Genomic DNA, 12501 nt, shown 5'->3' with positions numbered 1-12501 from the left:
ATTTTCTGTATTTTTAGTAGAGACGGGGTTTCACCGTGTTAGCCAGGATGGTGTCAATCTCCTCTCCTGACCTCGTGATTCACCTGCCTCGGCCTCCCGAAGTGCTGGAATTACAGGCGTGAGCCACTGCGCCTGGCCTGATTTTTGTATTTTTAGTGGAAATGGGGTTTCACCATGTTGGTCAGGCTGGTCTCGAACTCCTGACCTCAAGTGATCCACCTTTCTCAGCCTTCCTAAGTGCTGAGATTACAGGTGTGAGCCACCACACCTGGCCTGAACAGGTCTTCAGTACAGACAAGTATACCCTGTTCTGGGGGGAAAATGCCACAAAAGACATGTATTGGTAAGGAAGACAAACAAGCACCAGCATTTAAGGCAAGAAGGGATAGGCTATTTTACTCTTTTGTGCAAATGCGGTTAAGTTTATGATCTCAACTGCCCTTATCTATAAAGCTGCTAACCCACTCCAAGCCTTGAAGGGAAAAGATAAACACCAGTTGCCAGTCTTTTGTTGTACAACAAGAAAGTCTGGACAAGAACTTGTCCAGTGGTTCCACCGATGCTTTGTGGAACCAGTGGTTCCACCGATGCTTTGTTTTTGAATTCATTTTAAAGTTCTTTTGATATTGTACAATGTTCTTGGCCACCTAGAACCCCAGGAGCCTAGGGTAAAGAATATTCCAGGCCGGGTATGTTAGCTCATGCTCATAATCCCCGCACTTTGGAAGGTCAAGGCAGGTGGATCGCTGGAGCTCAGCAGTTGGAGATCAACCTGGGCAACATGGTGAAACCCCGTCTCCACGCGTGTTAGCTCATGCTCATAATCCCCGCACTTTGGAAGGTCAAGGCAGGTGGATCGCTGGAGCTCAGCAGTTGGAGATCAACCTGGGCAACATGGTGAAACCCCGTCTCCACCAAAATACAAAAAATTAGCTGGGCATGGTGGCGCACGTCTGTGGTTCCAGCTGCTTGCAAGGCTGAGGTGGCAGGAATGTTTGAACCTGGGAGACAGAGGCTGCAGTGAGCCATGATTGCACTACTGCACTTCAGCCTGGGTAACAACAGAGTGAGACTCTGTCTCAAAGGGGAAAAAAAAAAAAGTGGTTTCTTCCCAAATATGAGTTTGCTTTTGCCTAACGTCTACAGAAGCTAGTTATAGCTCTTCTCTTCAACCTGCTATTTTAGGATCTTCTAAATAAGATATTTTGGAGTAGGTGATTTTGTGGGCCTCTTTGTTGTTTGGCCTAATTTTTCCCTCAGGTTTTCATATGGCATATAAGAGGGAGAGGTAGAGGCCAGATCTGGTCTCTAAAAATTGGTTTGAAATCAAAAGTTACTTAATTCACAATAAAATATGAATGACTAGGTATGGTTCTTATCCTCCCAAAAAGTACATTTTGGGGAGTATTAGAGATGTCGATTTACCCAGTTCCTTTCTAATCAATAATTTTTTTTGCATTCATTTTGTATTTTGAGTCTGTGCCAAGCCACTGGCAAAATAGAAAAACAATCAGGTGTGGTTTTTGCCCTTGGAGAATGTGCTTATTGGTGAAGAAATTGCCAGCATTCCACTACTTTTGACCTTGTGACACTTTCATGTGGATTAACCTAAAAATATCAATACAAGACAGGCACAGTGGTGCACGCCTATAATCCCAGCACTGTGGGAGGCCAAGGTGAGCGAATCACAAGGTCAAGAGATCAAGACCATCCTGGCCATGGTGAAACCCCATCTCTACTAAAAATAAAAAAAATTAGCTGGATGTGGTGGCATGTACCTGTAGTCCCAGCTACTTGGGAGGCTGAGGCAGGAGAATCAGTGAACCCGGGAGGCAGAGGTTGCATTGAGCCGAGATCATGCCACTGTACTCCAGCCTGGCAACAGAGCGAGACTCCGTCTGAAAAAAAATAAATAAAATAAATAAATATATATATCTCACAATACAAAGTAAAGTTATGGGTCTTTGGGAATTCTCTGCCAGAGAAGTAGAGAGATCTATCTGATTTGAAATGAATTTTAAAGCAGCTTCTCTTGTCAGTTTTTCTCACTTTTTTTTTTTGGAGATGGAGTCTGTCTCTTGCCAGGCTGGAGTACAGTGGCCTAATCTCAGCTCACTGCAACCTCCATCTCCCAGGTTCAAGTTTTTCTCCTGCCTCAGGCTCCTGAGTAACTGGGACTGTAGGCGTGCACCACCCTGCCCAGCTAAGTTTTGTATTTTTAGTAGAGACAGAGTTTCACCATGTTGGCCAGGATGGGCTTGATCTCTTGACCTCCTGATCCACCCACCTCGGTCTCCCAAGGTGCTGGGATTACAGGCGTCAACGAGCGCGCCTGGCCACTTTTTCTCACTCTTAAACAGTGTAGTTCTTGTAGCCCTCATACCCTTTCTAAGACTCTCTATCTTTTGCCTTTCTACTCCCAGGGATTATACTTTGATTTGCTAGATGAAGTGGACCTAAGCCTCCATTCTTTTTGTTAGGGCCAAGTAAACACTTACTTGGCCTTTTGTGAATTAAGAATGTCAGTATATAATAACAGTGTTTTCAACTTTTAACTATATACTGTTTACCTGTGCTTTTAAATTGGGAATTGGTTGTCTGTGTTTGGAGAAAGTCATTTTGGCAATCTTGGGGCTATATGGGTTTTAATTATTTTTAGTAGAACCATTGCAGATATTTCCCATTGACTTTAATTGCAGTTCTCTGTAGAAAAATTTGCTGAGAACCCAATGTAATGTGTTCACTGAGCAAATCTTTTCATTTCATTTCAGTTGGAAAGACATCTTTGATCACCAGATTCATGTATGACAGTTTTGACAACACCTATCAGGTATTTTGTTTTTGCCTATTTATTTGTTGTCTATTTTGTGTTACAAGTAATATTCAAGATATTAAAAAAAAATTATTTCTTTACATGCTGTTGTGGATGTAAAAGTACTTTTTGTAATCTGTAAAATGCTGTATAAATACATGTATAAATGATTTTGTCCAGTCCTAGGATAAATCATACTTTATCGTTTGATTTCATCTCTTCCAAAGTGTTGAAATAGATCTCTAATATCATCTAGGATGGCATTAGAAGTAATGGTGGATATTCTCTATAGACTTTGTCCAAGCCTAAGATTCTGTGACATTTTTATCTACACTTGAAATTAAGAATAAATAGTGAAATTAAAAATCATTAACAGAAGGAAATTTAGGAAATTCACAAATTTGTGGAAATTAAACAATACACTCCTAAATAATTAACGTCAAAGATGAAATCACAAAAGAAATTAGAAAATGCTTTGAGATCAATAAAAAAGAAAACACAGCATACCAAAAGTGATGGTATAAAACTAAAGCAGTAGGCCGGGCGCGGTGGCTCAAGCCTGTAATCCCAGCACTTTGGGAGGCCGAGATGGGCGGATCACGAGGTCAGGAGTTCGAGACCATCCTGGCTAACACGGTGAGACCCCGTCTCTACTAAAAAATACAAAAAACTAGCCAGGCGAGGTGGCGGGCGCCTGTAGTCCCGGCTACTCGGGAGGCTGAGGCAGGAGAATGGCGTAAAAACCTGGGAGGCAGAGCTTGCAGTGAGCTGAGATCCGGCCACTGCACTCCAGCCTGGGCCACACAGCGAGACTCCGTCTCAAAAAAAAAAAATAAAAATAAAAATAAAACTAAAGCAGTACTATACAGAAAAGAGATATTAAATAAATAGCCTAACATTCTCCTTTAAGAAACTTGAAGAATACTAAACCCAAAGCAAACAGAAGGAAGAGACTATTTTAAAATTGAGAGTTTTTTTTTTCTTTTTTTCTTTCTTTTTTTTTTTGAGATGGAGTCTTGCTCTGTTGCCCAGGCTGGAGTGCAGTGGCACAATCTCCGCCTCCCAGGTTCATGCCATTCTCCTGCCTCAGCCTCCCAAGTAGCTGGGACTACAGGTGCCTGCCACCTCGTCCAGCTAATTTTTTTTTTTTTTTTTTTTTGTATATTTAGTAGAGACGAGGCTTCACTGTGTTAGCCAGGATGGTCTCGATCTTCTGACCTCGTGATCTGCCCGCCTCGGCCTCCCAAAGTGCTGGGATTACAGGCGTGAGCCATGGCGCCCGGCCAAAATTTAGGTTTTATCATTATTCCTGTATGGTGAGGCCAATAGATCAGAAGATGATTGCCATTGAAAAGATAGTTTGTTATGCTCACAGATCCCAAGAGGAGAGGGCATGCCATGCCAGAGGGGGCCACGTGAGGAAGCACTGAGTCAGTTAAAAGGCAGGTGACTCGGGAAATGTGGACAAAAGTGTTGATTGTGGTTTTCAAGGGAAGAGGCACACAAGACAGGGTAAGCAGGTTTAGGAGTAGCTAGTTCAGATAATTTCAGGGGTTCTGGGGTTGAGGGGCTGTTCTTAGTTGTCTAGTACCTGGCCCAGGTGATTAGGGCAGTGTAGTATTGGCCCTCAGTGTTGTAGAGGAGGTGCTGGGTTATTGACTTTGGACTTGTTGGTTTGCCTATGAAAGGAGTACTCACAGGTGAGTTTACTATCTCTAAGGAAAAAGCTAATCCTGGCGGGGGCAGTCCCTCCAGTGTCAGCAAGGACCCTGATGTCAAAACATCAAAACTATAGAAAGTAAAAAGACATGCTTAATACAGAAGCTAATAGAGGTTAAAGCAGAAATATATGAAAGAGAGAACAGAAAAACAATGGAGGAAATCAATGAAACCAAAAGCAGTTCTTTGAAAAGATAAAAAAAAAAGTGACTAGCTAGACTGATCAAGAAAAAAAAGAAGACTCAAGTTCTAAAATCAGAAAAGAGGGAGCATTACTGCCAACCATACAGAAATAAAAAGGGTTGGCTGGGTGCAGTGGCTCATGCCTGTAATCCCAGCACTTTGGGAGGCTGAGGTGGGTGGATCACCTGAGGTCAGGAGTTCAAGACCAGCTTGGCAAACGTGGCAAAACTGCATCTCTACTAAAAATACAAAAATTAGCCAGGCATAATGGTGGGCGCCTGTAATCCCAGGTACTTGGGTGGCTGAGCCAGGAGAACAGGAGAATCTCTTGAACCCAGGAGGCGGAGGTTGCAATGAGCTGAGATTGCACCACTGCACTCCAGCCTGGTGACAGAGTGAGACTCCATCTCAAAAAAAAAAAACAAATTAAAAGGGTAATGATGGAATGCTGTGAAGAATTATATGCTAACTAATTAGATGACAGATAAAATGGACCAATTCCAAGAAAGACACCATCTACTAAAACTATCTCAAGAAGAAATAGAAGATCTGAATATATCTATAATAAGTAGAGAGAATTAGTAATTAAAAAAACTGCCCACATAGAAAATCCCAGCATCATATAGTTTCGTTGGTCAATTCTGTGAAACATTTAGAGAACACCAATACTTTGTAAAACTCTTATGAAAAATAGAGGAGAACACTACCCAACTCATTCTGTGAGGTCAGTGTTACTCTAATACTCAACCCAGAGATATCAAAATTAAACTACAGACCAATATCGCTTATGAATATAGACACAAAAATTATCAACAAAATACTATCAAACTGAATCCAGCAACATGTTAAAAAAGATTATACACTATTATTTTTATTTCTATTATTGTTGTTATTATTATTATTATTGTTACTATTTAAACAAAGACTCTTGCTATGTTGCCCAGGCTGGTATTGAACTCCTGGGCCCAAGCAACCCTTTCACCTTGGCTTCCCAAAGTGCTGGGATTACAGGTCTGAGCCACCACACCCGACTTGTGTGTCATTTAACAAGTGGAATATACAAAAAGCAATCAACATAATGCATTATTTGAATAAAATAAAGGACAAAATCACGTGATCATTTCAATGTACACATAAAAAGCATTTGACAAAATCCAGCAGCCTTTCATGATAAAAACGTACGACAACAAACTAGGAATAGAAGGAAACTTCTAAATGGTAATGAGCATCCATAAAAATGCCACATCTGATATACTTAATGATGAAAAGCTGAATGCTTTCTAAGATCAGGAACAAGTAAGGATGTCTGCCCTCACAACCTACACAGCTTCAGTACAAAAAATCAAAGAACAAACAAACTAAAAGGAATAAATTAGTAATCTTAAGAGCAAATACTTTGAGGCACTCAGCACATTGTAAATCTTTTACCATATTAACTCTTTGAAAAGATTTTTTTTAAACAATTGGGGAGCATAGATTCAAATTGCCTTATTAAATGAACTAACAAAAATTTAAGTTAAAAAAAGAAAACAGGTTACTCTTAATCTACTTATCCATTTTATATGTATTATAATGTAGTTAGCATAAAAACTTGATTTCATTTATCATCATTTATAGATTAAGGAAAAAAACGATTTCAATTACTTTGTAATATAGCAAATGTTAATCTAATTAAGGCTGTCACTCATTAACTGCTGCTGTCTTGATTATTATCAAACCATTTTTATTTTTCAGAAAGCTTTTAGGGTAATCTTAAAATCTGAATCCTCTTAGTATGTATTTTTCCTCTTTTGAAGTATTTATTTCAGGAATATGGCTTCTGAATTGAATCTTCTTGAAAAATGAACACACGGGTATTTCTTTTCTAGGAAAGCTATGTAATGAGCCTTAGAGTTGGAAGCACCTTTATTTATGTCTTAGTTCTACCATTTAGTAGTTGGATGGGTTTGGATCAATTATTAAATTTTTCAGAATCCATATTTTCACATCCGTAAAGTGAGAATCATAATCCCTATGGATGGTGACTCCATTCTTTTTTGGGGGAAAAAAAAACTATTCTTTTTTTTGTTTGTTTTTAAGAGATGGAGTATTGCTCTTTTGCCCAGGCTGGAGTGCAGTGACATGATCATAGCTCATTGCCACCTTGAATTCTTGAGCTAACGGGATTCTCCTGCCTCAGCCTCCTAAGTAGCTGGGACTACAGGTACACACCACCACTCCCAGCTAATTAAGAAAAATTTTTATTGTGCAGATGGGTTTTTGCCATCTAGCCTAGATCTTCAACCCAGGCTCAAGAGATCCTTCTGCCTCAGCCTCCCAAAGTGCTGGGATTACAGGGATAAGCCACCATGCCTGGCCACAAGCTCTGTTGTTTTGTGATTATTACCATTTACCATTGAGAACAACATTGATTGTTTTATTTCTCTTTCTTTGAATAGCACTTGTTTTCATAGTTCTCATCTTCATTATAACCTGTCGGCATTTTAGACAACTATAATGTTCACATAGGCAGTCTACTAGCCTCCTGTACTTTTCCATAATCTCAAACCTTCTCTAAAAATCATATATTCTCTTCTCAGACCACAATCTTGTATCCTTCCAATTTTTAAATTCAGGTACTTTTACTATAATAGTTTCTATTCCAGTGGGAGTGCAGTGGCCGGATCTCAGCTCACTGCAAGCTCCGCCTTCTGGGTTTACGCCATTCTCCTGCCTCAGCCTCCCAAGTAGCTGGGACTATAGGCTCCCACCACCTCGCCCAGCTAGTTTTTTGTATTTTTAGTAGAGACGGGGTTTCACCGTGTTAGCCAGGATGGTCTCGATCTCCTGACCTCGTGATCCGCCCGTCTTGGCCTCCCAAAGTGCTGGGCTATTTTTTTTTTTTTTTTTAAGACAAGGTTTCACTCTGCCACCCAGGCTGGAGTGCAGTGGTGTGATCTTGGCTCACTGCAGCCTCCGTCCCCCCAGGCTCAAGTGATCCTCCCACCTCAGCCTCCTGAGTAGCTGGGACTACAGGTGTGCACCACTATGCCTTTTTGTTTTCTTTTTTTTTTTTTTTGAGACGGAGTCTCACTCTGCCACCTGGGCTGGAGTGCAGTGGCACGATCTCGGCTCACTGCAAGCTCTGCTTCCCAGGTTCATGCCATTCCCCTGTCTTAGCTTCCTACGTAGCTGGGACAACAGGCGCCCACCACCATGCCCGGCTAATTTTTGGTATTTTTAGTAGAGACAGGGTTTCACTGTGCTAGCCAGGATGGTCTTGGTCTCCTGACCTTGTGATCCACCTGCCTCAGCCTCCCAAAGTGCTGGGATTATAGGTGTGAGCCACTGTGCCCGGCCTTTTTTTTTTTTTTTTTGACATGGAGTCTTGCTCTGTCGCCCAGGCGAGAGTGTAGTGCCACAGTCTTGGCTTACTGCAACCTCTGCCTCCTGGGTTCAAGCGATTCTCCTGCCTCAGCCTCCCAAGTAGCTGGGACTACATGTGCGCATCACCACACCTGGCTAATTTTTGTATTTTTAGTAGAGGTGGGGTTTCACCATATTGGCCAGGCTGGTCTCAAACTCCTGATCTTGTGATCTGCCTACCTCGGCCTGGGATTATAGGCGTGAGCCACCGTGCCCGGCCTTTTTTGTATTTTTAGTAGAGACAGGTTCTTGCCATGTTGCCCAGACTGATGACAAACTCCTGAGCTCAAGCAGTCCGGCTGCCTCGGACTCCTAAAGTGCTGGATGTATAGGCATGAGCCACCACGCCCACCCCTTCTATGTTGTTTTTAAATATCTGATCCTGTGTCTTCTGTCTTACCTTTCTCCTTTTTTAGCTTAGACTCCATGGGAAATTCTTTAACTTTCTAGCCTCTTGATATGGTTTGGCTATGTCCCCACCCAAATCTCATCTTGAATTGTAACTCCCATAATTCCCACATGTTGTGGGAGGGATCCAGTAGAAGATAATTGAATGATTGGGGGTGGTTTCCGGCATACTGTTCTCATGGTAATGAATAAGTCTCACAAGATCTGATGGTTTCATAAAAGGAAACCCTTTTCGCTTGGCTGTCATTCTCTGTTGCTGCCTCCACGTAAGAACCTTTCGCCTTCCACTGTGATTGTGAGGCCTCCCCAGCCATGTGGAACTGCAAGTCCATTAAACTTCCTTTTCTTTATAAATTACACAGTCTCGGGTATGTCTTTATCAGCAGCGTGAAAACAGACCAATACACTTCTCTTTGGTTCAATCACATATGCCTGGCAAAATTCATGTTATGAACCCAGTCATCTCATTTCTCCTCATTGGTTCTTAAATACATTAATGTTGCTAGTGTCAACTAGGTTATCAGTTTACCAAGCACTCTTTGGAGTAACTATTTCATACTAACTCTATACTCCTCAAACTCGAACTTTACCACTTTTACCACTCTTCTTCGACCCTTACTTTGAAGACCTTGCTTCTTAAACAAATGGGAAGTATAAGGCAGGAATGCCCTTTTTAATTTTTCTTACCACATCATCTGTGTATATGTAACAGTATTTATACCAATCCTCTTTCATTCCATTATACTGTAGTAAATGCCCTCTTCCTATCAAAAGCCAGTCCCTAACTATGCTAAATCTTATCTTCTCTGGCATTTATCATTCTCAACACTTCCATTGTTCTTTATTTCCTGGAGTTTTTGTTATGTACCAGGCACTATTCTGCATCCTGGGTATATAGCATACTGCAGTGAACAAACATACCAACCTTACTCTCATGGAACTTCTAGTGGGGAGAAGTTGGATAATTAACAGTTAATCAAACAATTTATTAATCTAGTCAAAAGTGCTATAAAGAAATACATTTAGGAAAACATGATATTAGCATGATAATGATTGTAGCCTTTATAGTACTACCTAGCTGCATAATTTGTAAGTCACAGTTTGCTATTTTCAGAGGAGGAAGAGAGAACTGTTCTTGACTTATATATTACAAAATTTACTTTTAGTCAACTTTGTGATGTTGCCTATGTATATTAACAAATGTACTTTGATGTTCAAATTAATATATTCTCAAGTGAATGTTTTTGTCATGGAAGAGAAAATGAAGTGTTCAGTGGGATATCTTTTTCTTTGCTTTTGAAATCACCTTTTGAATTGCTGTTGTTTTACATGCTTTACATAGCTGTTCTTGAGTGTGAACTTTCTGCAGCCTATATGCAGTAATCCCATGTTAAGTCAGAGTGAATGAGAAATGCATAAGTGTTTATATGGAATTTGAGAAACAGTTCAATTTTTTCTTTAAAAACCTATTTGTTAGAGATATTTACTGTACAGGAATTGACATACATAAAGTTTGTGGTGTTTTATTTATGTAACTGAAAAAACCAAATCTCATATATTGAAATGCAGGGTACTGGTTTACAGTATATAGATATGTGAGTAGGAGTGGTGAGAGTCATTTTCTTAGCCTTTATTGAGTATCCTGTCTAAAAATATCGACACCATACCATAATATTTTCTATTGTCCTTTTCCTGTTTTTTTTCTCTTTTGCTACTCTCTAACATACTATTTTACTTAATTAGCTTATTGTTTGTCTGTCTTAGCAGACTGTAACCTCTGTGCATAGATTCTTGTCTGCTTTTTATTCTTTTACCACAGGATTCTTAGCTCCTAATGATGGTGACTAGTAGGCAATCAATAAATATTTCTTTCTGCCAGGCACAGTGGCTCACGGCTGTAATCCCAGCACTTTGGGAGGCCGAGGTGGGTGGATCACTTGAGGTCAGGAGTTCGAGACCAGCCTGGCCAACATATAGTGAAACCCCGTCTCTACTAAAAAATACAAATATTAGCTGGGTGTGGTGGTGCACATCTGTAGTCCCAGCTTCTTGGGAAGCTGAGGCAGGAGAATTGCTTGAACCTAGGAGGCGGAGGTTGCAGTGAGCCAAGATCACCACACTGCACTCCAGCCTGGGTAACAGAGCAAGAGTCTGTCACTCAAAAAAATAAAAATAAAAATAAATAAATAAGTAAATAAATAAAATCTTTCTTTTTTTCCCCCCCAGTATTAGGAAGGAATAGAGTTCAATAAATATTTCTGATGAATGTAGACAAGTTTACATGATTTTTAAATGTGTGCTAATTTGAGTAGAGACCAACTGCATGTTTGTTCATCACTCTATCTCTAGTACTTTACACAGTGTTTGCAAGTACATGCTTAATAAATATTTGATGAGCAAGCTGGGTGCATTGGCTCATGCCTGTAATCCCAGCATTTTGGGAGACCGAGGTGGGGGGATCACTTGAGGCCAGGAGTTTGAGACCAGTCTGGCTAACATGGCAAAACCCCATCTCTACTAAAAATACAAAAATTTGGCCGAGTGCTGTGGCTCACGCCTGTAATCCCAGCACTTTGGAAGGCCAAGGCGGGTGGATCAGGTCAGGAGATCAAGACCATCCTGGTTAACACGGTGAAACCCCATCTCTACTAAATATACAAAAAATTAGCCAGGCGTGGTGGCACACGCCTGTAGTCCCAGCTACTTGGGAGGCTGAGGCAGGAGAATGGCATGAACCCGGGAGGAGGAGCTTGCAGCGAGCCAAGATGGCGCCACTGCACTCCAGCCTGGGTGAGAGAGCAAGACTCTGTCTCAAAAAAAAAAAAAAAAATTAACAGGGCTTGGTGGTGAATGCCTGTAATTCCAGCTACTTGAGAGGCTGAGGCACTAGAATTGCTCAAACCCAGGAGGCAGAAATTGCGGTGAGCTGAGATCACGCCATTGCACTCCAGCCTAGGCAACTGAGCGAGACTGTCTCTAAATAAATAATGGATGAACGAATAAATGAGAACTAAATGAGGCAATGTGTATAAATTGGCACTTAGTAGATAATTTATATAATTTACTATACCTTTCATTCTTGAATATATGTAAAAATGTGTAAAGACTTACCAACATTACATTGGTTTGTCATATAAAGATATTATCTTTAGGTGGGGCGCAGTGGCTCATGCCTACAATCCCAGCATGTTGGAAGGCCAGATGGGGAAGATCTCTTGAACCTAGGAGTTGCAGATTAGCCTGGACAACATGGCAAAACCCTGTCTCTGCAAAAAAAATACAGAAATTAGTGGGGCGTGGTGGTATGCACCTGTAGTCTCATCTACTTGAGAGGATCGCTTGGTTCAGGGGGTTGAGGCTTCACTGAGCCAAAATTACACCCCTGTATACCAGCTTGGGCAACAGAGTGTGAGACCTTGTCTCCAAAAAAAAAAAAGAAAGAAAAAGAAAAATTTTATTTAAATTTTATTTGCGGAAGCTTCAGAAAAGAATAAAATACTTAGGAACAAATTTAACAAACAGCATAAGACTATACAAAACACTGCCAGGAGAAATTAAAGGAGACACGTGTATTAGTTCTCACGCTGCTAATGAAGAGATACCCGAGACTGTGTAATTTGTAAAGGAAAGAGGTTTAACAGACTTATAGTTCTGCGTGGCTGGGGAGGCCTCAGGAAGCTTACAATCATGGCAGAAGGGGAAGCAAACATGTCTTTCTTCACATGGCAGCAACAAGGAGAAGCACAGAACAAAGAGAGGGGAAATCCTTTTATAAAACCATCAGATCTCATGAGAACTCAGCTGTGACACACACAGAATTCTATTTTTCTGCCAACAGAAATAAAACCCCCAACTGGATGGACCACTTTTCTGATCTAGTTTTTTATTGTTTTTTAGGAACTTAAAATTCTTAGTGATTCATATTTTAAATGCACAGACTCAACTAGTTTCTGTTTTAAGGAATATGGCACAAA

The 12501-nt window shown here is 40.8% G+C and overlaps 1 protein-coding gene and 1 long non-coding RNA gene across 6 annotated transcripts in view; both read left to right on the top strand.

The window, feature by feature from the left end:
- The window catches only part of RAB6A (RAB6A, member RAS oncogene family), a 100467-nt gene that overhangs the window by 31418 nt on the left and 56548 nt on the right, over positions 1 to 12501 (top strand). For all 5 annotated transcript variants that reach the window (XR_013403321.1, XR_013403322.1, NM_001261303.1 and 2 more), the window contains 1 exon segment: positions 2772 to 2830. Coding sequence is in view for 3 of the 5 variants with exons in the window: in NM_001261303.1 (NP_001248232.1) it covers positions 2772 to 2830 (59 nt within the window). In the remaining 2 variants the exon portion in view is untranslated.
- LOC144334368 (uncharacterized) lies at positions 7747 to 11980 on the top strand. Its single transcript, XR_013404120.1, has 3 exons — positions 7747 to 8016; positions 10961 to 11002; positions 11132 to 11980. It is a non-coding gene; the product is annotated as an uncharacterized LOC144334368 (long non-coding RNA).

Source organism: Macaca mulatta, chromosome 14, assembly GCF_049350105.2.
Source record: "Macaca mulatta isolate MMU2019108-1 chromosome 14, T2T-MMU8v2.0, whole genome shotgun sequence".
Taxonomy (NCBI): Eukaryota; Metazoa; Chordata; class Mammalia; order Primates; family Cercopithecidae; genus Macaca; species Macaca mulatta.
Note: the sequence above shows the minus strand (reverse complement) of the source record. Positions and strands in the feature narration are given on the sequence as shown.